General features: G+C 41.6%; 2 protein-coding genes and 1 long non-coding RNA gene across 10 annotated transcripts in view; 2 read left to right on the top strand and 1 right to left on the bottom strand.

Annotated features, from left to right (window-relative positions):
- pacrg (PARK2 co-regulated) overlaps positions 1–2,500 on the top strand; it is a 252,842-nt gene extending 250,342 nt beyond the window's left edge. For all 3 annotated transcript variants that reach the window (XM_058090715.1, XM_058090713.1, XM_058090714.1), the window contains one exon: positions 831–2,500. In XM_058090715.1, the coding sequence (XP_057946698.1) occupies positions 831–991 (161 nt within the window). In that variant the 3' untranslated portion in view covers positions 992–2,500. The remainder of the gene's footprint in view (positions 1–830) is intronic.
- Positions 2,501–18,717: 16,217 nt separating this feature from the next.
- Positions 18,718–27,770, top strand: part of qkia (QKI, KH domain containing, RNA binding a) — a 105,688-nt gene continuing 96,635 nt past the window's right edge. For all 6 annotated transcript variants that reach the window (XM_058091394.1, XM_058091391.1, XM_058091389.1 and 3 more), the window contains exon 1: positions 18,718–19,163. In XM_058091394.1, the coding sequence (XP_057947377.1) occupies positions 19,019–19,163 (145 nt within the window). In that variant the 5' untranslated portion in view covers positions 18,718–19,018. The remainder of the gene's footprint in view (positions 19,164–27,770) is intronic.
- On the bottom strand, positions 18,925–20,155 carry LOC131140720 (uncharacterized). Its single transcript, XR_009132450.1, has 2 exons — positions 19,844–20,155; positions 18,925–19,248 (listed from the first exon to the last, which is right to left on the bottom strand). It is a non-coding gene; the product is annotated as an uncharacterized LOC131140720 (long non-coding RNA).

The raw sequence follows: 27,770 nt of genomic DNA, 5'->3' as shown, positions 1-27,770 counted from the left end.
AGCCACGTCTCAATAAAGCACAAAACCGCAGATGAAGAGAAGTCCCTGTTTTTTCCCAACAGCAGTTGTAGTTCATCTAGTTTGGTGGGAAGTGAACGCACGTTAGAGAGAAATATCCCGGGTAGCGACGTGCGTAATCCCCGCTGACGAAGGCGCACGAGCGCGCCGGCCCGTTTTCCTCTCCTCCGGCGTTTCGCTGCGTGTGCAAGGGTGAGCGCACCTTTGACCAATATATCCAAAATTTCCGCTGTTGGAAGCAGAAATTTAGGAAATAAATCCTCTGGTGTTGCTCCCCTGATGTTCATGAGCTCTTCCCTGGTGAAAGAGCTCCCGGTACCGGCGCAAAAAACAGTTTTATAACATAAAACAAAGCAAAACAATGCGCACCAACACACCGAGGCAGCCGTCCGCGGCGCCATCCAGATCCAGCTTCTTACATTGTTCTTCTCTGTCTGAAACCCTTTCTTAAGTTTAGAATAAAATAAATAGAAACAAATAAATAGGAGGCTGGGCGGCACGGCGGTCTCGTGGTTAGCGCGCAGACCTCACAGCTAGGAGACCAGGGTTCAATTCCACCCTCTGCGTGGAGTTTGCATGTTCTCCCCGTGCATGCGTGGGTTTTCTCCGGGTACTCCGGTTTCCTCCCACATTCCAAAAACATGCTAGGTTAATTGGCGACTCCAAATTGTCCATAGGTATGAATGTGAGTGTGAATGGTTGTTTGTCTATAAGTGCCCTGTGACAGCTGGGATAGACTCCAGCACCCATGGTTTTTATTCCTCCTGAAAACCCAGAATGTGACTCCCTGTCACTTGTCTCTTGTCCCACAGTCAATTCTGGAGACGGCATCGACTACAGCCAACAGAAACGAGAGAACGTGGGCGACCTGATACAGGAGACTCTGGAGGTGTTGGAGCGCTACGGTGGAGAGGACGCCTTCATCAATATCAAATATATGGTGCCCACCTATGAGTCCTGTATGATTAGCTGAATGCGGTGAGGGAATTTCACCCTCGCTTGTTATTATCCACCGACTCCCTTAGTTTGATTCTTGACAGCTTTTCCCACTGCATCATATCAGCGCGGTCGTTATTGCCGTCGGTCGTTTTTTTTAACCCAAGGGAGTATCTTATGTTGTTGGGAGACTCATGTTTTTCAGGAGATTGAGGGCAGATGCAGCAAAGTTGAGACTGTGGAGTTTAATCCTACAGGTCCAAAGCTAAGGCCCAGCAACATAATTTTTGGTCATTTAAATATATTTTTTACTCCCTTGACTAACATCACAGAGAGTGTTTTTTTTAATCTACCTCAATTAGCAAACGTATACTTTCGTTTTAAGTCTCAAATTAAAATGTATTTCGGATTTTAGATTTTTATGAAAATTAAGTAGGATTTTGTTGAAAATTTCATCAAGTATTCGTAAAAACATATTTTAGAGGTTACTTGAAAATACGTATGTTTTGTCACTGATTACCGGGGGTGTCCAGGGGTGTCCAAACATTTTCCACAGAGGACCACTTTCATATTTTGTAAAGCAACACATGTAGATATGCTAAGACGTTTAATACTAAAAAAAAATACGAAAAAAAACAGCGTCTCAGTGATATACTGTAGGTGGAAAAAGCTCATTGCATCATACAAACTTCAAACAATCATACAAATTCTCCAAAATATATGATTTTTTTTCTCAAATTTCGGAAGTTTTCTTTTGTGATATTTTCACAAAACATTTTTCTCATATTTCTCTTGATATTTTCACATTATTCTTGTAAAATTACAGCTGTTTTTACATTTATTTTTTAAAACTTAATTTTAAAACTATTTCAACCTTCTTCTTGTGAAATTACTTCTTCTAATTATGTCTTTATTCCCATAACATTTGCCTTTATTCTTTAAACACAACTACTTTTTCCGCAACCCAATTTTCCAAAAATTAATTGTTGTTTTGTATGTTTTTCATAATTACAACTACATAAATTGTTTTGTCTTCATCTTTTGACTTTATTCCTGTACAATTACAATTATTACAATTACTTTATTATGTTTTTTTTGTGTGTGTTCTTGTTCATTTCTATTTGTAATAGTGCAAGGGCTATGCGCAAGGCCTGCAAATGGCCCCAGAGCCGCACTTTGGACACCTCTGCTTTTATGGATGATAATACTGAATACTCTAACCTAAACAGTACCCAGTTGATACACTTGGGACCAAAATATAATTTTGAAGTTAAATGTTCTTAATCTAAAAATCAAAAAATCAAAAAATCAAAAAATCTAAAAATCTAAAAATCTAAAAATCTAAAAATCTAAAAATCTAAAAATCTAAAAATGTTTGTGTTCTACTACTAGAAATGACTACTTTCATAAATGCATTTTTTCTACTCAACCCCTTGCACAAACGCTGCATTTTGAGACTTTTGTTTATGCATGTATGTACGTCATTTTCCTGTAACTATGCAATAACCACACATAGGCCTTATCTTTACATCAATACCAGTGCAAAGCACCCATTAAAAACACCTGATTAAATTCACGGGGCTATTCCTTGACTTCATGTTCATTCATGTCCACGCTGTTATAGATCTGTGCCGCTCTACTACGCTCTTCTTTCTTTCTTTGGCTGAAATCGCACGGCTCTGACTGTACTCATTCTGTCACCGCTGGAGACGAAGCCTGTCGAAACACGCAGGGAAGGAAAGATGCTCTGGAATGACGGCCCTCGGCATTCCGAGACAAACTCATAAACACAAGTTTTGCCTGAGCTTTCCTCTCGACTCCACACCCCGCAGTCCTCTTAGACTTGGTGTAGTGCTGCTATTTATTTTATGCCCGGCTACATACATGAGATATATGTTTCTCAGTGGCACCACATTCATGCACACCGTGGAAACCTCTTAGAGGCTTTTCTCACACGCACACCTGTGGATTTACTTGACGTTTATGCGCTATTAAGTACAACTCCAACACAATAGCTCCAAATAATGCCATTGACAAAGTTATTTTCCATTGGAAATAATGTCCCGGACCCAAAATTGGGTTGCGGATCCATTCACACAGGGTGTCAATAATGACATTAACATTTGTAATACAATAATGCCTTGTTTATCATCGGTTATCGGTTAATTAGTTCCAGACTGTTGGGACTAATGTGACAAGTGAATTTCTGGATATAAAAATATTTTCTTAGTCAGAGCATGGAAACCTTTTTATGACTTTCTAAATATTTTTTTTACCATTATTATAGCCCTGTCAACATGAAATAACACCCCTATAGTCACCTTTACACTCATATTATTCAATATAGAAGGCAAAAACAGACAAAATAAGCCATTTATGCACAAATAAAAGTTGTGCTTGTGTATGTTTCAATAAATGTCCTTCGGATGTGTGGACAGGAAGTTACTTCAGGGATTCAGACTTGAGTTTTAGCTGGAGTACAGTACAGAGTTATTATGGCAATGGCAATGGCAATGGCAATGGCAATGGCAATGGCAATGGCAATGGCAATGGCAATGGCAATGGTAATGATTTTATTTCATTTGAACATGCATCATCATGCAAAGGAGTAGGAAGAAGCAAAGCTTATTAAATCCTACCACTCCATCTGTACTTTTACAATCAGTAACTGTTACATTTGTTCACTTCCTGCTTTCCATAATACAGTTTAAGGGTTTTTTTTGTTGTTGTTTTTGATTTTTTAATAATGCACTTCGTACCGGAGTTCAAGATGATAACGTGACGTGATTATGACGTGATTATGCCATTGCCAGTAATATAGCCTTGAAATTTAGACAGTTTTAAAGTGTTTTTAGTAAGCCGTACTGGGAAGATGCAGTTTTGTGTGTCTGTAGCTTTAATGCTAATGGGTTGTGTTTGTTCATGTCTGTCTTATAAAAGTAATAAAAATCACATGCAACATTGCAACATTAAGCAGTGGGATAGTGGGACACAAACAATATCGATACTAGCATAGCTATAGCTATGAGCTACAGCATGCTAAGTTAGCTTATTCACTGAAACCAAACAAAAACAATCCAACTTACCTTCCCTTCCCTAGGCTGTATTTTAAGATGTGTGGCAAAGACTGTTATTTTTTTCTTAAAAGCTGTCCTTCATAACGTGGTGGATATAATGCAATGCAGGAGAAAAACTCCAGAGGGATACATTTGGGACACCATATGTTCATGATTGTAGCCCCATTGCCATTGGACGTATTTTAAGACTTGTAGCGAAGTGGGCCCTTGACCGAGATGCAGGATCATGTACATGAGTAAGGAGGCCTTTCCTTCAGGTTGTTATGGAAAACTTGCCACTTAAAAAGCAAGGATTTCAATGCATCTTCTCTCTTGTTTGAGGACCAAAAAAGTTGGTGAGATGATTTGGATGTTTTGCGTTCTGCTTTGGACTTTGATGATACTGAGTTGTTTTTTTTTTGTGAATGGATTTCAGTCGAATTTTGTTTAGTTTTGTTAAAAAATTTGATCAGAATATGCCACGTCCTTGGGGTCGTTTGATGACACAAAAAGTGAGAGAAGACAGATATTATCTGCTGTTAGGAAGTAGAGCATGATGTTAAGGCCTACTAAGTGCAGAAATCATGCACACTGAATATGAAAGCGTTTATTTCCTGGAGCATGATAGGCCACCCGCAGTCTAAAAATGATAAATTGCTCATTATGACTAAAAAAAAAAAAAGAGGTCACGGTATTTTAATCGGACTTGCGTGCATTTCCGCTAGACAACACGTATGGAATAATAGGCAACATTTGCATCAGGTCAAATGTTTTTTTTCCAGTCTACAGGTTTGGACCAATCATGCACCGATGCCTCTGGTAGGCAAACTCACCTCATTGGCTGCTCATTTCACTCTGTTACTTGCATGAGCAATTACGGCTTGGTGATGCTGTTAGGTGCTGTTTGACATTCACGTGTGCGTGCAGGCATGTTCATGCTCTTGATGCGGGAGACCTCGTCCTCCGATGTCCCTTTTCCAGGCGGCCACCTTACCTAATGAGCGGCACTGGCTTTCCAGAAGAGGTCGAAACGGACACAATTTAGCATTTAATGCCCATTAGCGCCTGTGATGTGACCTAATTGAGCCATCACATGGCCTTGCCCTTTAAGTAGAAGTACACTGGAGGCAATGTCTGGACATTATGGCTTCTGTGACATTGAATGCTCACTATAAAAAAAAAAAAGAAGCAACATGTCAGTGGAGTTCTACTCTAGAACTATGAGTTCTCACAGTTTTCTCTGTGGACCAAAGACCAAAGCCTGTGGCTCAGCCAAATTGGGCAGGTGAGGAGGGACATTGATACACTTCAACTCAACCGCAGGCGAGTCAAAGTTTGATCCACCAATCAAATGTTGAAGGGCACCCACATTCAGCCCCCTGACCACGTCTGTAGTTTGTCTGTAGTGGCATGGCAAGTCAATCCAAATCAAATCAAACTTTATTTGTAGAGCACTTTTCCTGCAAAGACATGCAACACAAAGTGCTTTACAGAATTAAATACAATTACCACAATTAAAAGGAAAAACAAGCCCCTCCTTCCCACCCTCCATACTAGACACACACACACACAATCACCCACAGTAGGGAGACATGGCATGGCACTGAGGATCAAGGAAACGCCACCTTTGGGGCCGTCCACACTGGGAGGAGCTGCAGGCCGTGCCATCGGGGGACCAGCACCTGGGCCCGCCGACTCCGACAGATGGGCGGACCCCCACATTAAAGGGAGGAACCCCCAGCCGGCCGGGTCGAAAGGACCCAAGGATGGCACCCCCTCAGCAGACCTGACACAGCCCCCAGTGTGGAGGACCCCCCCTTGAGGAAACACTGGAGTTAAAAGCTAAAGACTAAAAGCATAAAATGGGACTAAAAACTATGTGGAGCCAGATGTGGGGATTGTGACCCAGATCTAGATCCAAATAATCAATTAGTCTTTTGGTCACACCAAAGCGACACAAGGAAATGATACATTATCTCCAAAAGAATTCTAGATCCATATTAAAAGTGAAAACCCCAAATTGAATCAATCTTCCTTCAGACTTTGTGAGTCATGGTGGATGCCAAAATAATGGTGCTCCATATCCTAAGCCGATCCATTGGTCCTTGGCTACTCACCAAAGTCTCTTCCCAACTGTTCAGAGTTATGCTTGTAACAAACCAGCATACTGTATATATGTTGTCAGAGGTAAAAATAGCAAACCTCCATGTGAGAGGAACTACGTATGTGTGTTGGTGCAAGTTAGCATGGTTTTCCAGAAGCTTCCAATCCTCCTGAGTGACTTCCACGAGTTACAAACCGTGATGTTTAACCTCAGTGTGCGTGGAAATCCTGCACACCTATTGGTCTTTTCTAGAGTAAAATAGCGTCCTCTAATCCACAACCTGGCCTAATCCTCACTCTCCGTTGTAACCCGACTCCAGGGGTCAACCCAAGAAGGTGCCGGGGGGCCCCCCTCGGGTCCTCACTTAGCTGTGGGGATTATTATTAGCACGACAGCTGCCACTGCCCTGACTCCCCTTGAGAAGCACATGTGAGTCATTTGGGGATGGACTTCCTGAAAGCTCAAGTTTGTCCTTCTCCATTCCACCCCTCCTACATCCTCTCTTCGCCGAATCATGGTCACTGGCCAGCGCAGGCTTTTGGATCGCATGGGGGAACGCCGCAGAGAAAAGCTGTCCAAACACGCTGATAGCGTTTTGTTGACGCAGGGGAAAATGAGATTGAGAAAAGTAGAGAAAAGACAAAGAATGAGAGAGAAGATAATCACACCAGAGGAGAGAGAGCGTGGATGTAATATTTGACTTGTGTGTATGTTCAGGAGAGAGAACAAACTCAACTGGAATGGCACTCCACAGAGAGCAGACCTCTGCCAAGGACATATGCCTTACAAACATGGATGAAAATGTGGAATTCCGACTGTAAGATTATTCTAAAAAAAAAATCAATATTTATAAATAAAATATAATATAAATATACATAAATAAATATACATTTTAATCATTCACTGAAAAATGATTGAAAAGTATAGATAAAATAAAAATAATATAAAAGATATATGAATATAAATAAATAAATATAAATTGTATATATAAATATAAAATCTCAAACAATATAATAAAAATAAATCAAATATTTTCAATACTTTTCTTGGTCCTTGCCGCAATCCTTCACTGAAAAATGATGGAAAGGTACAAATAAAATAAAAAATAATACAAAAAATATATAAATATAAATAAATAACTATAAATTTTATGTATAAATATAAAATCTAAAAAAATATAATAAAAATCAATAAAAAAATGTCAATACTTTTTTTTGGTTCTTGCCGCAATCATTCGCTGAAAAATGATGGAAAGGTATAGATAAATTAAAAAATAATATAAAAAAATATATAAATATAAATAAATAAATATACATTTTATATATAAATATAAAATCTCAAAAAATATAATATAAATAAATAAAACATTTTCAATACTTTTCTTTGTCCTTGCCGCAATCATTCACTGAAAAATGATTGAAAGGTATAGATAAAATAAAAAATATATAAATAAATAAATATAAATTTTATATATAAATATAAAATCTAAAAATATATAATAAAAATAAATAAAAAATTTCAATACTTTTCTTGGTCCTTGCCGCAATACTTCACTGAAAAATGATGGAAAGGTATAGATAAAATGAAAAATAATAAAACACAATAAAAACTCACTTTCAGGACTTGAAGGACAGGAGAAATTGATGAACTAAATACAAATCATTTGGTCATGAATGTCTTTTTCCATTACCCTTCCTGTAACCTCCGCAACTGTGAAAAACCACGTGAGGCAAATGAATTTGGAGCTCGCCATCATTCCAGGAGGATTAACATAAGAACTCCAACCGCTGGACGTTGGTGAAAACAGGGCCTTTAAAGTGAAGTTGCAAGGGGCGTGAGAGCGATGGATGAAAGACGACAAACATGGAGGCATAAGCGAATGGATTGTGGGTACTTGGGGCTAAGGTATCTGCTTTAACTGTTGTCTGAGCTTTGGCGAAAGCTGGTATGATTGCTGAATAACGAGACTGACTATGACAATGGCGAGAGGGATCCCGGCATGTTTGATGGTGAAATTGCCCAGCAGTTCAATTCAGATACAGAAGATGAGGACTTTGATGTATTTTTTGGGAGAAGATTAATCAAAAATGATGGTGAGTTTATTATTAAATAGTAAAAAATTAATACAATTCAAAGTATAAAAGTCAACTAAACTCACTGTGCAGTGCTACGGGGTTTTGTACATCCAGTAATCATCCTAGCATTACTAGCGTGAGTTCATGTTGAACAAGAAAAAAGTAAAGTTTGCTCCATTCAACACTCCCGTTCTTTGGCACTTCAACCGTTATAGAATGTGCTTCATAATACGCTGCGCCGTATGTATGTGTACAGAAATAGACCCCGCAATTGAGACTGCGTTTTATAATCAGGTGCGCCTTACGGTGCGGAAAATAGGGTCATCATTTGTTCACACAAGATTTTAGAGCATAGGCACTCCATGTCACTCACTACTGCTTCAGTCATTTTTGTCCTATTTTGAAAAGCTGTGACAGCATTGTCATTTCTAAGTGAAACTATAAAAAGAAATAGTTCTTGGCTGAGGTAAAAGGCCAGGTGGCGATTGAACGGTGACATGAGTCCAACAATGACACATTCATGAAAGAAGACGTTGTGGTCAGAGTTTGGATTTAAGGGCAGTCAGCTGCACAGACAAGAAGTCCAGTCAGCAATTCAGTCCTTCCGTTGATCACTTCCTTCCCTTTTCTTTCTTATTCTGTAGCTTTCTCTATTAGTCTGTTACTTTGACAGGGGTGGGCATATTGGGTTTAAAAAAAATGGGCTATACACTTTATTAATCTCCATATCGCCATATAGAAATACTATGTAAGTAGTATAAATATATCCACAGGGAATAATTATTTGCCTTATTTTAGCTGTAACTGTGTCCTACTGTATTTTTTGTCCCTTAGAACTACTAGAAACATAAAAGAAAAAGGCAAATTTAATTTTAATTATCCCCCCAATCCGTCCCCTGCCCCCACAACACTACCCATATAATTATCATATAGCAGTAATGTGATTACTGAGGGTAGCTTGGTGTAAATAAATTCCCCACATTAGATTTCATTATTTAAATTCTTACAGGGGTCCTATTTTGCTCATTTTTTCGTCCCTCTGTATTAAGTCGTGGTCTCTTAATAGAGCAGCTACACACATAAAGCTTTCCAGTTCCTCCAGAATCTGCACCTATGTATTTTACCACTGTATTTCTTTGGATTTTGTGGTTCCCGCAAAAACGGTCTGTTTTAATTTATTCCACCAATGCCCGCCTCCAGGTATGCATACTTCACTGTGTTTGGTCAAATTTGCGGCTACTTAAAAGTACTTCCAGTTTGTGCCACTAGCTGCGGTTGTTATTCATTCATTCATTCATTTTCTACCGCTTTTTCCTCACGAGAGTCGCGGGGGTGCTGGAGCCTATCCCAGTTGTCTTCGGGCGAGAGGCGGGGTACACCCTGGACTGGTCGCCAGCCAATCACAGGGCACATATAGACAAACAACCATTCACACTCACATTCATTATTTGGGCAATTTACTGTTCACGCTGCACTTTACATTATGTTGTTCATATTTGGTGTCTATTCTATCTATTTATTCTCCACATTATTATTATTATTTATTATTACTTATCTTCTTTTGTGTCTGTTATTATATGGGAGCCAGGTAACGACATTTCGTTGGCAATTTCACTACTGTGTTTTTGTGCAATGACAATAAAGGGAGTCTATCTATCTATACCTATGGACAATTTGGAGTCGCCAATTAACCTAGCATGTTTTTGGAATGTGGGAGGAAACCGGAGTACCCGGAGAAAACCCACGCATGCACGGGGAGAACATGCAAACTCCACACAGAGATGGCCGAGGGTGGAATTGAACCCTGGTCTCCTAGCTGTGAGGTCTGTGCGCTAACCACTCGATGGGGTTGTTATACAAGTTGATAATAAACGGTGATGTATCTTTTTAAAATGTTAGATTTTAACATACAGCCATATGTGTTGGATTTTAACATCCAATATGGAAGTTAGAGACTGGACAGTCTGACGTTTCTCAAGAAAAGAAGTTACTTCAAGACTCTCAATGGTAAGTAGCTTTAGCATTTTAGCATCAGCATTGGTAACATTCATTCATTCATTCATTCATTTTCTACCGCTTTTCCTCACGAGGGTCGCGGGGGGTGCTGGAGCCTATCCCAGCTGTCTTCGGGCGTAAGGCGGGGTACACCCTGGACTGGTCGCCAGCCAATCACAGGGCACATATAGACAAACGCATTGGTAACATGTCATGTGTTTTGTGGGACTATCTGTGTGTAAAAAAACTCGGGTAGAGCAACTAGCATGTAGAGCATGTAAACATCCCTCGACCTGTTTTATAATCAAGCATAAATGCAACAACTAACACAAAACACAAAAACAAACACAAAAACAAAACAAAACACATGCAAATGTCATACTATATGCCATTGGATATAATAATAATAATAATAATACATTTTATTTGGATAGCGCTTTTCAAGATACTCAAAGACACTTTACAAAAGAATGAAGTTGAATAAAACAAGTAAACAGAATAAAAGACACACCAAAATACAACATTCATTGGTTAATACACAGTTAAAACATGAGTAAAAGCGGGGCGGGGCACAGCAGTCAGGTATAAAAAGTTAAACATTAAAAACAGATTTAAAGAGGTGGGTTTTTAGTTATCAATAAAGTTGCAAACATTATCCATCCAGATTGATACTACGAGCTAGTAAATGAACTATTGTGCACTACTATGTAGAGTAGTCCATACAACAACAAAAATGCTAGGTTGAGGTGTGTGTTTTTGTATGTGTGTTTTTCGATTGCAAACCATACCACCGGGTCAATCTTCCTGTGAACATGCGTGATCAATGAGGATTCTCTATCTTGCTCTCTGTCACACTCCTTCCATCCTTCCCGCCTGTGAGCTCCTCATCCTTATCCTTATCACTCACATACACTCTGTTGTGTTACCGCTTTGGGAGTGTGCATACACTCACAAAAACGGTTGCACAAACAAAACAAAATGGCAGGCTTTTAAACTAAGTTAGTCTTGAAGGCCAGTCGGGATGCGTTCAACGGTCCCCCCGCCCCCCCAGCCTCCAAACTTTAAAACAGAGCGTGTGACTTCTTGCAGTTTGATTGACGACGAGCAGGTTTGGAGGTGATGTTTTTCTATCACCAGAGGCTCCAGCTGTCCTTTAACCCTACCCCCACTTTGTGACAACACACATGTGTTGCTTTGCTTCGTCCTGCCACCTGTTACAAAAAATAAAAATAATGATTACATTTAAAAAAAACAGTCAAGTCTTTAGAGTTGTCAGGACCTGGAAGACTTGCTGTGATGAACAGAACCATGAATGCTGCTGTCTACCAAAAAATGGAGGAAGGAGAACGTCCCGACCATCTGAAACCAACATGGGTTCTCCAGCAGGACAATAATCCAAAACACACCAGCATGTCCACCTCTGAATGGATGAAGAATAACAAAATGACTTTGGAGTGGCCTCGTCAAAGTCCTGACTTGAATCCTATTGAGATGCTAAAAAGGCGCTTCATGCTGCAAAAGCCTCCAATGTGACCATTCATCCATTCATTCATTCATTTTCTACCGCTTATCCTCACAAGGGTCGCGGGGGGTGCTGGAGCCTATCCCACCTGTCTTCGGGCGAGAGGCGGGGTACACCCTGGACTGGTCGCCAGCCAATCACAGGGCACATATAGACAAACAACCATTCACACTCACATTCATACCTATGGACAATTTGGAGTGGCTAATTAACCTAGCATGTTTATGGAATGTGGGAGGAAACCGGAGTACCCGGAGAAAACCCGGGGAGAACATGCAAACTCCACACAGAGATGGCCGAGGGTGGAATTGAACCCCGGTCTCCTAGCTGTGAGGTCTGTGCGCTAACCACTAGACCGCCGTGCCGCCCCCAATATGACCAAATGACAACAATTCTGCAAAGATGCTTTAAGAGACTCATTGCAAGTTATCGCAAATGCTTGATTGCAGTTATTAGATTTAGGGAGCTATCACTTTTGCACGCAGGGTTTGGATTCTTTTTCTCTATAATAATAAAAGGTTTCATCAGCTTGTATGTAAAATGTGGACCCTGTGTCACTGTATAAAAGTTGGGCCATGAATGCACCTCTGAGCTTTTTTATTGCCATCCTCTGGAACCACATCACAACACGCCATCGTACACTTCAGTCAGAGGCATTCTGTCGCAACCAGTCAGCTCGGCAGCCGGCGAATACTCCTTGTGAGGGAGCTAACACCCTCAACGCATGTTCCGCAATTATCTGGATCTTTGTTAATTGGATTAATTATCGAACAGAAAGCGTGTTATTAAAAATGACGAAACCACAAAAGGCAGGGGCAGCCAAGGGGGAGTGGGGGATTGATATCACCGCTGTCTCTCTCACAAACACAGTCTACTGTAATAGAGAGTGAAGCTCATACTATATTTTTCTTTCCAAAAGGGTAAAAAAGAACTGGGCAAGGCAAATACAATAGAAAAGCCAGCACACCAATGCAGGTTTGAGTTTGCACGTCTCCACTATGCATGTGTCGCTCTGTTGACATAACACTGCAGATGGATGAGCAGTACGAGCAAAGATGTCAAGGTTCAAATTAGCATACGCCCCATTACAGATAAGAACTAAAGCTATTTTCAAAGCCGGGGAATAAATGCCAGGCTCCATTTGATGCCAGACGAGTGTGTGACTTTTTCCACCTGCTTTTATAACGAAGAAAAAAAAATAAAGTCAACAACTCAAAACACATACATAGAGCATTGTGGTTTGTGGTTTCTTTCTTGACTGTATTGGGTTTTGACTTCGAAGGTTTTGTGCTCACAATGCACAAGCTGTATACTATCACGTAATTTTTTATACTTTTATTTAAGTCAAACCAAGCACTTTTTTTTATTAAACAAAACATCTTTTGAATGACAAATACACATGTCCAAAGTGCCAAGGAAATAAAAAGAACATATCTGCATGCACAGATAGTGTTCATAGACAAACAACCATTCACACTCACATTCATACCTATGGACAATTTGGAGTCACTAATTAACCTAGCATGTTTTTGGAATGTGGGAGGAAACCGGAGTACCCGGAGAAAACACACGCTTTTACAGGGAGAACATGCAAACTCCACATAGAGATGCCCGAGGGTGGAATTGAACTCGGGTCTCCGAGCTGTGAGGCCTGCGTGCTAACCACTCGATCCGCCCAAGCAACAAAATAAATGAAATCATACCATGCCAATCCCAACTGTTAAGATGTGATGTGAGGAGCTTTGTAGTTGAAATCATTTGCTAATGTAACCCATGTCATGCCACCACCCTAATGAGGAGCAGTCATATGACTTGGTCATCTGACGTGAGGTCCCCTCCTGATTCGCTGTCTGTGCTGCAAGGAAGCAGTAAAGGGCCAGCAGGTGCAGGCAATCAGCGGCTCCTGCTGTGGCTGGTCAACAAGCGGCATGCTCACAACTCTCTTTTTGAAATCAATACCTAAGAAAACAACTTTTGCGGTAAGCTTTTCCATTTCACCGGCCACGTCTGCGGCCACTATATGCTAAACTACTGCTAAACTCATTGCTAGCCAGTAAAGTGGGATGAATGCCACGAATGAACGGTTACTGAGATTATGAAGTATGGCCATCTTGAATTGGAAGTATGTGTTTGGAGTATTTACCTGTAAATTTTGTAAAGTTTGACTGACATGTTAATACCTGTTTCTGGCCTGTACAGGTCAGGGTTTTTTTTTTTTTTTTAGACTGCTTTGGTCCTACACCAAGCAAAGGAAACCTTCCGAACTGGCAGCGAATGGGTAGGACCGTCTTTCCTTTTGACTCTGTGACTCTAGTGGACTCAAGGATCAAGGACCATTCCTCTAAGAGTGGAGTTCCTAAAGCCACCATTACCCCAGAAACTCATTCATTCATTCATTCATTCATTTTCTACCGCTTTTCCTCACGAGGGTCGCAGCGGGTGCTGGAGCCTATCCCACCTGTCTTCGGGCGTGAGGCGGGGTACACCCTGGACTGGTCGCCAGCCAACCACAGGGCACATATAGACAAACAACCATTCACACTCACATTCATACCTATGGACAATTTGGAGTCGCCAATTAACCGAGCATGTTTTCGGAATGTGGGAGGAAACCGGAGTACCCGGAGAAAACCCACGCATGCACGGGGAGAACATGCAAACTCCACCCCAGAGACTCATCAAACTGTTATACCAGCTACTTGACCAAGATTGTTGTGAAAATTTACGGTTGTCTTATTGTTCACCTTACACCCCGTTTACAATATATGATTTCACTGCAAAACATCTGTGTTTCCGTGTCTCATTCACACCAGTTCAAAATCCCAAGAACTATTCTCCTGCATCGTTTATTCAGATAGCCCTAAAATAACCCTGTGTTACACTAACTTAAAATTCTAACTAATTCTAATAATATGTTTCATAGTGGATGTAAAGGAAAATACAGAGCTAGAGTATATCTAACTGTATTTCCATGACTGACTGCAGGGGGGAAAAATCTGACTAATTTTATTGTATTTTTTCTTAATTCTCCCATCTCTGACTGTTATGAACTCTTGTTTTAATGCTCGTGTTGTATTGAGCAGGCTGGCTGCAGGCCAGGAATGCACTCCATTTGGACTCAATTGCTTCAAGACACGATTAATCGCAATTACAGTTACTGGTATTAACAGTCAATTAATATGTTATGCCCATTGGTAAAACACACTTAGTAGAAAAAAAATACAAATTTTGTTAGTATGACTAAACCAAACTTTTAAACTACCGAGTTAACTGGAATCGCCATGATAATTTCTTCAACTGGAAAACAAATTGATCAAACCCATGTTTTTATTTTGAATTTTACTTTGCACTGAACAGGAAGTCACCGTGTGCACATGCTAATGCTGTGTAACTAAACAGTAGCCATGTTGTCGTTTAACGCTGCTTAGAAAGTTAACAATACCACAACACGATTTTTTTTTTAATGGAAATTATCTATTTTTTTTTTCAAATTGTATGTCGATGTCAGCTTAGCAGGAGTAATGGAGGCTAGCTGCATTGGTAAAAGTCACTCCCTGACTCATGACGAGCTGCACTGGACATCAAGTCCAGGATTTTAGCTCGACGGCTAGTGTTCCTGGCTCTCATTCTGTGTACTCTGATAGCAATAACAACTGAGGCTATTTGTAGACGCTGGCTAAAGGGTGTGGTAGAATGATGGACGTACTACAGGACGGTCAGTCTAATTCACATTAAACTTATCCAAACACATCTTCCAATCTCCATTTGTTTGATCAGTTTACCGCTGCCCTTCTCTTCTATGGGTTCCGTCACCAACACAATGGCGACAAGCTGAAGTCAGAGAAGGTCAGAGTGCAGCTGTTGGAGCATTCATCGAGGCAGGGAGGAGGCTGCTTTTACAAAGACCCGAGTTGGCGAGCAGCGAGAGTACAAATTGAACGAAGTCTCAGGTTTAACAACTCGTCCCTCCCCCACTTCCTTTTTTTGCAGTCAACAGCTGCTTGAATCAAAACTGGACCAGTTGTGCTTTATTTGCGAGCCGGGTGAGAGACACTGGAGGTTGCTGGTGTGTGTGTGTGTGTGTGTGTGTGTGTCCCATTGATCAGGGTTGTTAATCTTCAGAGGATATGTAGAAAGGTCCTCCCAAGGACAGGACGATGAAAAGGTTCTATTGATTACAGCAGCGTTGATCAATCGGTCCCAAGACGGATAACAAGATGTACAGGTCTTGTGTAACAATAGGCGTTGTGTTGGACATGGACTGCACATGTTGAGGTTATGTTTTGAGTCATATTTCACCTTTTTTCAAGTCAAAATAATCTAACTTAACCTATTAATAGTTGTCCAAATTAATGGGAAAAACAGATTGACTTTAAAAATTCTATAATCAGAGTGTCAAAAATTGGTGGTGCTCGCCAAAGACGGCGTCAATGACCTTGTGCTACTGATAGGATCTCTGCATTCAGTAAAAGTTAATGCAATGGCGTGATGTCTCGCAATCATGTTAATGAATTTTTACCATCAAGGACTTGGCTGCCGGGGTCCACACATCGCACAATGTCACACAACGCTTTCATTGGGCCTCATCAGGCTGTTCTGTTAATCACAGCCACAGAATGTCCTTTAAAGCAATCCATCACACCAAACCAGGGATTCCCAAATTTTTCAGCTCAAGACATTTATTACTCTTAGTATTTACTCTGATAATCCCCAATCCGTTTGGGATCATTGCATGGACAAACTACATTATAAAACAAAAGCACCCTCATGTGTAACAATTGCCGAAAATCATGAAATCCAAGGTGGAGATTAATTTGATAATTTATTTTTGTTGATAATTTTTGTCTTTCTAGTATTCATGTTATGTGGTACAGGGGAAACATCTGCAAGCAAATTCTGCCTAGCAACAAGTTGCCATACAGTCATTCATTCATTTTCTACCGCTTATCCTCACAAAGGTCGCAGGTGTGCTGGAGCCTATCCCAGCTGTCTTCGGGCGAGAGGTGGGGTACACCCTGGACTGGTCGCCAGCCAATCACAGAGCAAATACAGACAACAATTCACACTCACATTCATACCTATGGACAATAGGTACTGTATCCCCGCGTGCATGTTTTTGGAATGTGGGAGGAAACCGGAGTACCCGGAGAAAACCCACGCATGCACGGGGAGAACATGCAAAATCCACACAGAGATGGCCGAGGGTGGAATTGAACTTGGGTCTCCTAGCTGTGAGGCCTGCGCGCTAACCGCCATACAAACATAAGATGTTAAAATTGATTTACTGTATTTCAACATGCATACAGTGTTACATTGAAATACATCACATACACACAATCTACTGCTCAACAGGTCCAAAAAAGGAGCAGGAAGAAGTAGAGCTTATTTAAACTGGATGGATGGATGAAAATGAATGGACATGAATGGTGTCAGATGAAGAAATGATATAACATTAACAGTAAGTAAATAGTAACTCTAGGGTGAATGAATACAGTAAATAAGTCAGTACATACTTACAAGCCGTCTAACAATACTCCATGGAATGAGAAAAGGCCCATTATATAGGCCTAACATTAAGCACGTAATATTAACAACTATTTAAAGAGCACTGCAGCAATGCATTATGGGAATTAGTAATAGAATTACAGAGCCTATTACTGTGCACATTCTGCTGAATCAATTGCAGGTGTATAGCTCAACTTTGTTTATAATCAGGAGGTCCTAAGATCAAGTCCAGAGGTACCAAACCACTTAAAGTGGTACTGTAAAAAAAACAAAAAAAAACAAAAACACATTACAGTACATCAGATCGATGTCACTGTAATTTAATCACTGCCACTTATCAACTATTTAGGCGCAATGGTTGAACAGAGAAGACGGTAAACTCAGCCTTTTTTTAAATAATAACTTGGATTTTGGACTGCAAAGGCACACCAATATATTTATAACAATAACAGAATGAAAGAGATAGATAAATTGAAGAGACCAGATAAGGAAATGCACACCATCCATCCATCCATCCATCCATCCATCCATCCATTTTCTATGTCATTTATCCTCATTTGGGTAAATACATACATTGTATTAAAATACACACTGTGTCTTTACTTATGTACATAGAATGACAAAAAAATAAACACAAATTAGTAAAAGTTGTGTAGCCCAGAATGCACACGCAATGTCTGCTGACATTGCATCATCGAGTTATTATTTTTAATTATTTTTGCTGGGTTCTGTATAAATGGCAAAAGCGAATATAGTAAATAAGGGTATCCTCTACTTTATTGGTTGTTTTTGTTTTACAAATATTCTTCGGATAATCAAAATGTACTATGTAAGGACAATTATTATTTTTTTTATTTTATTATTCCACGTAACTGTATAAAAGACAGAGGCAAATACGGTAAATGTGGAATCTACTACTTTTTTGGGGGGGCAAGATCTTGGTGTGAAAGAGGTTATTTATTACTGTAGCTTTCCTAGCGCTCAGTGATAAGATTAGCTAAAATAACAAAGATAAGATATTAGCTATTTTAGGGGTGTCCATAGTGCGCCCCACAGCTCGTTTGTTATTGACCTACTGATTATTGGTATATTCTACAGATATTACTAAACCTGACCTGCATTAGAACATTACACTAAAAACACAGAAGAAACAGCAAAGGACACAATTCCCCATAAAATGCTGTAAATTAAATCGAAGTGCAAAAGACATACCGCATGAGAGAAATGCTGCAAATTCACAGTATTATTTAATTGTAACATTTGTAATCTGCAGCATTTGCCCTGGCATCTGTTTTGTTTTTTTTGATAAATTCTGTGTGTAGAGCCTGATGGAGGTGGGACCGTAGTCCATTGGCCCTCACCTCTGTCGATCACTCTCGCCTCTAGGCTGAGACACGCCCCTCGGGGATTGGCTGTGAACGCTGATTGGTTGAAACATTAGTCCAATGAAGGTACACTGGCCTATAGCTGACTAGAAAGGCGGGACATTGAGTCCTTCGCGCCTACAGTGTAGGAATCGACCGTCCCTGAGCGCACACTGTCTGCAGGAGAGTACCAAGCGCCACTCTCGGGAAAGGAAATAACGGTTTCTTTTTTTTTTTTTGGCTCCCAGTCCGCGATCTAACTACACGAACAAATCCAGCTTGATTCCGGGAAAGGGGGATCCTACTACACGTTATTGTTCTTACGAGGAGGAGGGATTGGAGCTGCAAGTTTTTTTTCTCTTCCCTTTTCTTTATTTGTTTTCTCCCCAGCAAAAAAAGGATTCTGTGTTCGGGCTTGTGTGCGTTCCGCTCTCGCCGCAAAGATGATGGTTGGAGAGGTCGAAGTGAAGGAGCGACCGAGGCCGAGTCCGGACTACTTGATGCAATTGTTGAACGAGAAGAAGCTCATGACCAGTTTGCCCAATCTCTGCGGCATCTTCACGCACCTCGAGCGGCTTCTCGATGAAGGTAAGCGGCGGTGGTGGTGGTGGTGGTGGTAGTAGTTAGCCAAGGCGATGTCCGGCATTTGCATCGATCCCACATATCGGCGTTCCTTATGGAAACATACAACTACACATTTTACACATCTTATTTAATGAAAATCACCACAATTATCACTAATGTTGACTTTGCATGTGAGAGTCATGTGGCTGAGATTAGCAGTGTTGTTGACTTTATGACTAGACGAAAACTTTCTCTCGAGCGTTTAAACTTCACATTCTCATCAATATAGTTAAAACATATAACATTAGGATGTATTTAAGGTGGACTTTCAGCTACTTGGAAGGCATTTTAAAAGTTATTTACCCGGGCCCTGCTTCCACATGTTCCAGTAGTTTAGCGTTAGCTACAGTTGAAGCTAGCCACACAGGGTGTGTGTGTGTGCGCGTGCCGCTGGACTCGGCGACGTTACCTCGTCACTTCGCCCCCCCACCCAAATAAACACATTAAAACAAACATATGCGGTTAATTTTAACACGGTCGAAAAGCTTATCGTGTCTTTGTCGAGTTTCTTGTAAGAGTTGTTGCCCAGTGGGCGAGTTTATACCGCGGAGGAATGTTGCCTGTGTGTGTGTGTTGCCCAAACAATGGCCACCGCTCCGAAGTTTGGTAAGCCTTCTATAACTTCTCCTTAAAAATAAACAAACCTCTGCTTCACACGTCCTTGTATTTCCTCCATCAGCTGTCTTCTCTCCCATCTTCTAAAATCTCGCTTTTGTCTGCCATCTTTGATAACTGTGATCTACACAAGATCAGTGGGATTATTCGTCCTTTTAAATGTTGCTGGTATCAACGTATCGTAACCAAGTTTCATGTAATCCAAATTACCCGTCTCCCGCACACACGTTAAGTATTTCACCTTCTCGCACACTTTGAATATAATTTAAATAAATCTTCTTCACTGACATAATATAGTTTCGGTGTTGCCACACTACGCAGGCGCCTGGAGTATGTTGCTGTAAAACCGGTCTGCACAGATTTCTAGTCTCTCTTCCAGATGGATGATAAGCAAGTCACATAAGAGGAGTGAGTTGCCCAACTTGAAAAAATGCCTTTCTTGCACATTGCACATTTACTCCTCATAAGTTGTATTGCGATAGGTTCAATGACACGCTCGGAAACATCCTGAAAGTATTAGGAAAGCAAGTGTTACACTGCTTAAACATACCTTTACAGTGTGTTCTTGAGTTTGTGAGGTGGATAAATCAAGTCTTAAGAAGAATTCAATTTGAGCTCATCGAAGGAACGACCGACAACCGAAGTTGCTCACCAACTAAAATGGCATTTGGTGGAAGCATTGATAGGACTGAAGAATAACCGCAATCTCAACTATGATCAGTATGTTACTAGGATTGAAGAATAATTGCAATCTCAACTGTGATCAGTCTGTTACTAGAGTTTGGTTGGCATAACTGTACACTAACTCCCACTCCGAGTCCACAATTTTTGATTTTTAGCATTTAACAACATTACATGTGCTTATGAAATGCTCAAAGAAGAGAACGTTTGTTTGGGGGTAGGATTGTTTATATGACACAGTTGTCTGGTACATTTGGTGTTTTGCTCTGGTTGAACGGAATGACAGCATTACGCACATATACTGTCATTAGTTTTTTTAGTCATGACCTTTCAGTGCAACTCCATGAATGGTTAATTTTTAATTGTGATGTCAGTGTTTGTACACAGACATACCACTGTGTTACATATTGATGGTAGTTACAAACATGGACACTCATCTGTAGTTTTTTTAGTTGTCTACATGCGGCACTGTGGTGGTGCACAGTCCCTGTAGTTCCCATTGTCCCATACTGTTTCTCAGCCCGCACGGCATACCTCTACCCGTCCCCCAAGTAGTCACAAAAGACCTACCATGTACAATCTTGAGAGTGGACCTCCCCCAGAGTGTCATATTCCTTGACAATGTCCAGATGTGCCGTACAATTTCCCAGAATCCAAACCACCACGGTTCTTTAAAAAAGTCAGATGGGTTGTTGTATTGGAATTCTGATAAAGGGCAGGCAAGCTTGAAATAATTGGCAATGAGATCACAGCATCTGTGGTTCTTGTGAGAAAATCGGCTAAGCCTTTGGAGCAAATGCTGTAATTAGATACATTTTTATATGCATAGTTGCGTTTCCTAAAGTATTTTTAAAACCAGTTTGTTACAAAGAGTCCTTTATTGGTCCTAGTAAAGTCTTGGCGCCTTCTGGATCTTGCACACTAATTGCTAAATTAGATTTTGACCCAGGAGATCTGGCATGATAGTGATCATACATTTTCGTGTGTTTTTCTGCAGTCAAAGTATGAACTTTAGCACCATATTGCAGTGTTTGGGGAACAGATGCAAAATAGAGCAAAACATAACTCCCAAACATCTTACTTCCACTCCCACCCAGGCCGCCTAAAGTTTACTAGGGGGTTTCCACAGCGCCAGGCCAAACAGTACCACAGTGCCAGAAATTACATGTGCGTGCTATAAGTCACCCCAGTGCCGGACTGTCTGGAGATTGTTAGGGAGTTTGTTTGCTTTTCTTGCCCCCTTTGACGAGGCTTGCCGCCCTGGTGCGACATTCAGGGGCCCGGCGTTTTCACAACACACAACACATGATGTCAGTGAACCCCACCCAAGGTGAAACAATTTCAGTTGAATCTTGGGCTTAGTACGGCAACTGCCCGAGTAGTTACAACCAAATCTAAGATTGTCCGAAAGCATGTTAGCCTGACAGCTGCATGACACCCCCCCCCCCCACACACACAAACACACACACTTCACCCACCCAGTTTTTAAGTGCATGTCTTCACAGCTGTTCCTATGACGGGGAGGGGAAAGCCAACCCCACCCTTGTGTTTCTCCCACTATGCTCCATGCACTCACATTTTGTTGCTGACACGCATGTAGTGCCTCAAGGTCATTGTGGCAGATTGACAGGAACGCACCCCCCCCCCCCCCACACACACACACTATGTTGCAGTTGTTCGCCTCCCTGAGGTGACACCTGCTATGTTTTTTTTATACTACTCTTTACGGCCTGCTAGCCAACAAGCAGCATCAAGTTGCTTTATTTTTCTCTAGACAGGTTATGACAGCCCATAGAATGCATAGCGATGTCGGGAAGTTTTGTTAATGTCAATTTTTCCCCCCTATGATGATTCAAAGAGTCAGGTATTGATTTTGAATTGTTTAATCAAAGCCAACCTCTCCCTCTGGGCTTGTTTCGAGATGCGTTTGTTTAATAGATTTAACAGGCCATTGTTGCATTGCAAAAACACACTGCTGCGGAGCAACGTGGTGCATGGTACCACTTGTCCCCCCCCCTTTTTTTTTTTACAGCGCCACTTTTGTGCCTGCTTGTTTTTTTTCCTCCTCCACGATCTTGACTTTCCCCAAGGGAGCTGTCAGCAATTGGAGGACAAACGGTCCCCTGTCCACCACGGAGGCTTTTGTCGGAGGCTGTTCCTTTGGGAATGGTTGTTTAGAGAGTTTGATACAATGCCGTACATCTGCAGTTGTTTTCTTTATCCTCTCCCCATCCATGTCATCTGGCTCCTTGTTATCTCTGTCTACATCTGGGTAGAGTGAGCACAATTTCTAGGTTAACTCTGTGTATTCGGCACAGGACAGGAACCACGCTAACCTCTGACACACAATCAATGCAGTATCTATTAGGATAGAGCACAGCGCTGCTTAGAGTGCCGATAGAGGCTGACACAATGAGTCAATTGGGGGTGTTTTGCCGGTCCATCGTCACAAGCTGAAACTTGTTTTATCCCCCATCAAACCCCCTGCTCCCACCTTCACATCCTCTCCCAAAGCACCACTTCATAAGCTGGGATTTAATTAACGAGCGCCATTCCGCGCAACGCTTTACTGAGCCGTCGCGGCCATTGCGAAAATACAATCTGGAAGCTTTGTAGGGTCTCGTTCGGTCTGCCTCTCTTTCCCTAACGCCAGTGTGGTCTCCAGGAAATCCCAGGAGATCCAAAAGTAACTTCACAAGCCTCGACTTAAAATGGAAAAAGTAGAGATAATGTTTAAAAGGACTGTGTGCAACTGGTTCACCAGCTGTCTAGAGGGCGCCAACATTATATATATACGCCATATATACTGTGGTACATAGGTTGTATTTCAGCTAATGATGGAGATTTGGCCAAGTTTAGCTGCTCCTATTATACATCATACATTAATTGATAGTTATCATAAAAACAAAATGAATGTAATGCGTTTCTGTGTGTACACGCTATGACATGTACGTGTAGGGCTGCAACTAATCATTCCATTGTAACCTGACGCATGAGCAAATACAATTAAACCATTACCATAGTTTCATAAAACAATAAATGTACACAAAAATATTTACACACATATCCTATACACCTCAGAAATCCGTAGGCTACCCTTTTTAATATAAAGTACAACAATAGAGGCATTTTTGTCAGCTTCCCAGTTTCTAACTGGGTTTTGAACTATTCTTTTAACTTTTGGACTGCTCCAATGTGAGAAACACTATTTTACAATAGTCACCACTTTCAGTGTCCTTGTGTAATTATAATTTAGCAAAGGATTTAGTACTGGAGGCAGGATTAAAATTTGCCTTTCCTTCAGGGGGCCTTGTGCCAGAGCTCCGCCACACGGCCCTGTTGAGCTTTGGGCCCATCATTCTGACCCTAAACTCTGATCCCCCTGCCCCCCTTCCACCCTTGGCCCCAGCATCAGCAACGGCACCTCCCAGCGGGTGCTGCGTGATAAAGTCATCCGACATCAGCTCCGGGGCTCTTATCTCAGGCTTCAATCCCACAAGTGCTGGGGCCCTCCTTATCAGCGCCTACCTCTGCTTGGCCTCCTACTGTCTCTGACTGCTTGACTCACTATCAGAGACGCCATTGCCTGAACGTAACCCAGCTTTAAGTAAGGAGTTTTAGGTAATCATGCGTATATGTAAGGACATAGCTTTTACTTCTTTACCGCAAACCACAGATCCGCCCCCTCCTCTCAAGTTATGGCAGCACGGATCAACGAATACTCTTCCGCTTTTATTTGCGTCTAGAGTAAAAACACATCCAGGAAATGACACAATAAGAGACAGGAGAAGGTTTGTGGTTTGTTTTCCCTCTTTCGAGACAGGGAGGAGACAGCCAGCTGTGACAGGCGACGCCTGTTCTGCGTCCGCCCTCTTCCACAGAGGCACAGCCGTCGCTTTGATTGCTTTTTTTTAAACTAAAATTCCATCATGACCCACCTCTCATCCTGTCTCTCCACAACAGGTTCCTACAATTACTACTACCACCTTCCAACATTTTGAAATGGAAGTCATCATCTCTAGAATCTTCATCTAACATTGTTTCTTTAGGACTCACAAACAGAAAAGTGTGTAACAGTTAACGACAACATGCATCATATGATATAATATCAACATTTGGCACCGTCTGTCTTTTCCCCTTTTATCCCAGGAACGAAGCAGTCTGCCTAAATTTTTCATCTATCGACACATTGTTCCCTTTTGTGTACAAAAAAACAACAAATGAACCGTGACCTCAATACGGAGGTACATACGAAACTATGAAAGTGCCATATGCTTACTCACTTAAAAATGTGTCAGAATCAGGTTTATTACCAGGTATAGTTGACACAATATGAGGAATTTGTTCTGGTTGGGTGGTACTCTACAATAATAAATGTAGAATAGAAGAGTGGAAGTGAAGAACCACCTATTTAACTTCATATACTTGTGTAACGGTCTTCATCTGACATTGTTTCTTTTGGATTCATAAATAGAAGAGAAAGTGTTTAACAGTTAGCGACAACATGAATCACGCAATCGACATTTGGCACCGTCTGTCTCCTCCCCTTTTATCCCAGGAACGAGGCAGCAAAATGAACTGAATGCTCACTCTGTCTCCTTGCCCGCCCACCCCTGCTGCATTAATTTCCTCCGTGTCCTTTCACTGGAGGAATAGGAAGCACATTTTGGCAACCAGCTCAGGAATTTCTCTGCACTTAACCTCCGCCACGTTTGTTTTCCACAGCTGTGCTCTGCTCTCTCGTTGCAGGTATACTGAAATATACGTGACGGTTTTCACAGCATGTCAACTCTAAAGTCTGCCTAAATATTTCATTTACCAGACACTTTCAATGTTAATCTCTCTTTATCCTGGTCCAGAGCCTTTAGTACTTTGGCCTCCCTGCAGTTCCAAGCCTTTTACCTCGGCGTCTCGCTCGTTTTAAGCCGGACGATAAATCAAAGGTGAATAATTTACCTGTCCGCTACCCGCCTGTGTTGTTTCTGTGAGGCCTGGCGAGAGCAGGCGGAGCTGCCATCACCTTCCTCGAGGGGCTTCAAAAAAGTGCGTCAGTTTGATGCCTCTGAAGTTCTGTCATCCGAGTATGAAGCGCCGGCACTCTGTAACCTCGCTGTCAGCTGCTTGTCTCAAATCTGTGCGACCTCCGTGCACTTCTAACGCATCACATTCAACGATGCACTTCTCTGGGTTAACCGGGACTTTATTTTCCAAGTCGGTATATACTGCTGTCTGTGCAATCTTGCCATCAATCACAATCTTGGTCAATATTATGATGTTGCCCTTTTGTTTTCATGAAAACTCGCCCTGGTTTCCTTATGTGTGTTTAGTTTCTATACTTGGATTAACCCACAACTCTCATACTCCCACTACAATTGTCTACAATTGAGTCATCTCCAAACAATAGTTGTGCAGCTCTAACTCAAACTGTGTCATGGCAATTGTATCTTTTTTTTGCGGTGATTCTACCACAGGCAGTCTCCATTTAACAGGCTTTGTATCTCAGATGCCTGCGTCTCGATGTTGTCCGTTTAGATTTCCCCAGTGTTGCTTTGAATGAAATTGACATAGTGTGTGAAAGTCTTTCTAGCGTGACTGCCACCTTGGAAATAGCGCAGAAGACGAGCAACTGACTCCTCTTAAATTCTCACAGTCTTGCGGTTTTGTGTGAACAAGTACAAAACTGTACCATTGCTGTATCTCCTGTGCCAAAAATGGTTTGGGCTAGACCTCCCGCCCCCCAGTTTAGGGTACAGTGAGCCCCTCCTCAGAGAATATAATATACTGTAGCTGAGGCCTCCCTTATTCTTTAATAAGTGATTTTCTGGTGCATATTTTGGGGAGTTTTCTGCTCTCCCCAGCTTGTGCCAATTTTAAACCTTAGCACCGCCATCACCACACACATATTGCAATTTTGCTTGGATATCATGCACTCTGTTCATACAGGTCATTAATCGACTGTGCCCCCCGTGGTACTTAGTCAGCAATGTTTAAGTTGCCACAGCAGGGGCTTCTCTGCTTCAGCGACACAAAGCACAGGGTCTGTTACGCATTGGACATTGTAGTAGTGTTGCCCTGGTGCACCACTACAGTGCTATGTTCCTCCCTACTGTTTTGACTGTGGTGAAGCCACCCATGACTAAAACGAAACACATCGCTTTTCAATCCGTTTTGACGTGTTATCAGTTCAACACAAGCCCAGTTCTGTTGTGTGTTGTTGAGTCTCGCTGTTTGTCATTAAGATGCGCTCTGCCTGTCCTATCAGTGCAGTTGTTGGGAGCGAGATTACTGTGGCAAATTAAAAACAAAGGGACGTTTTCTACTTGTGGAACAGAGAGCTCATTTACTACCATTTGTGTCGTGCAAAGATTGGCATGAAAACCCCAAAGTCTGCTTCTCACTTGATTGATTGTTCCCACTGAAAGGAGAAAGGCGTGTCAGGGGAAGGGATGATAGTAAGTATGATAAAGAACAGTAGTGCTGGTTGTGGGGACAGAATTCCTCCCATGTGATGTGAATGAGGTCATCTTGTTAGCTATAGGGAAGGTTATTGACCCCCTTGCTCAGCTCCACACGCCACCCCCCCCACCCTCCCGGTTCCTGCCTTCCTTGCCTCTACCAATGATGGACACAATCACACACAATGGCTGTTTTGTGTTGTTATTGGGCCAGACACACACTGCTGTGGTCGTCCCTGCTGCACACAAGTGCTGTCTGTCTGGTAATGAGTTGAACCATCACTATTTCATGTCTCCTAATGTGGGGTCCTTGATGGAAAAGCAGATTTTTGGCAGGTTTGCCCTGAAAAAGATTATATCTGCTCTAGTGTGTCTGCTGTAAATATTTCCTTTGAGGGCATGTCAGGGCAAGCTGGAGATTTAAGCTATCCTGTCAGATAAAATAGGAATGTTTTTTTTAAGAAAATGGGATGGACAGTCGATAACACTTAATTTATTTCTTTGCTGTCTGTCTCCTTGGATAAAGTGCATGCAGCTGGGCGGTGATGATGCGTAGCTACAGCCAGGACAGGTGTGTGCTGGTGCAAGCTGTCAAAGTGCTGTCGACACCTTTAAGGTGCTCGCGTCAAGCGATGGGCTTGTCTTCCCTGTTCCTGGAGTGTGTTCTTATTTATGCTCCGCCTCCATCGCCATGCATTTCATCACCTTTATCTCTCTAAAACCTGCACATGCATTCCACTAGCTGGTAGGAGGTAGCCTACTGCTTCACACATGGCATATTCCATTCTTGTCATGTTTTCCAAAGTAGAAAATTGCTGTT

The sequence above is a fragment of the Doryrhamphus excisus genome, chromosome 13 (genome assembly GCF_030265055.1).
Source record: "Doryrhamphus excisus isolate RoL2022-K1 chromosome 13, RoL_Dexc_1.0, whole genome shotgun sequence".
Classification (NCBI taxonomy): domain Eukaryota; kingdom Metazoa; phylum Chordata; class Actinopteri; order Syngnathiformes; family Syngnathidae; genus Doryrhamphus; species Doryrhamphus excisus.
This window is presented reverse-complemented; position numbering and strand designations above follow the sequence as displayed.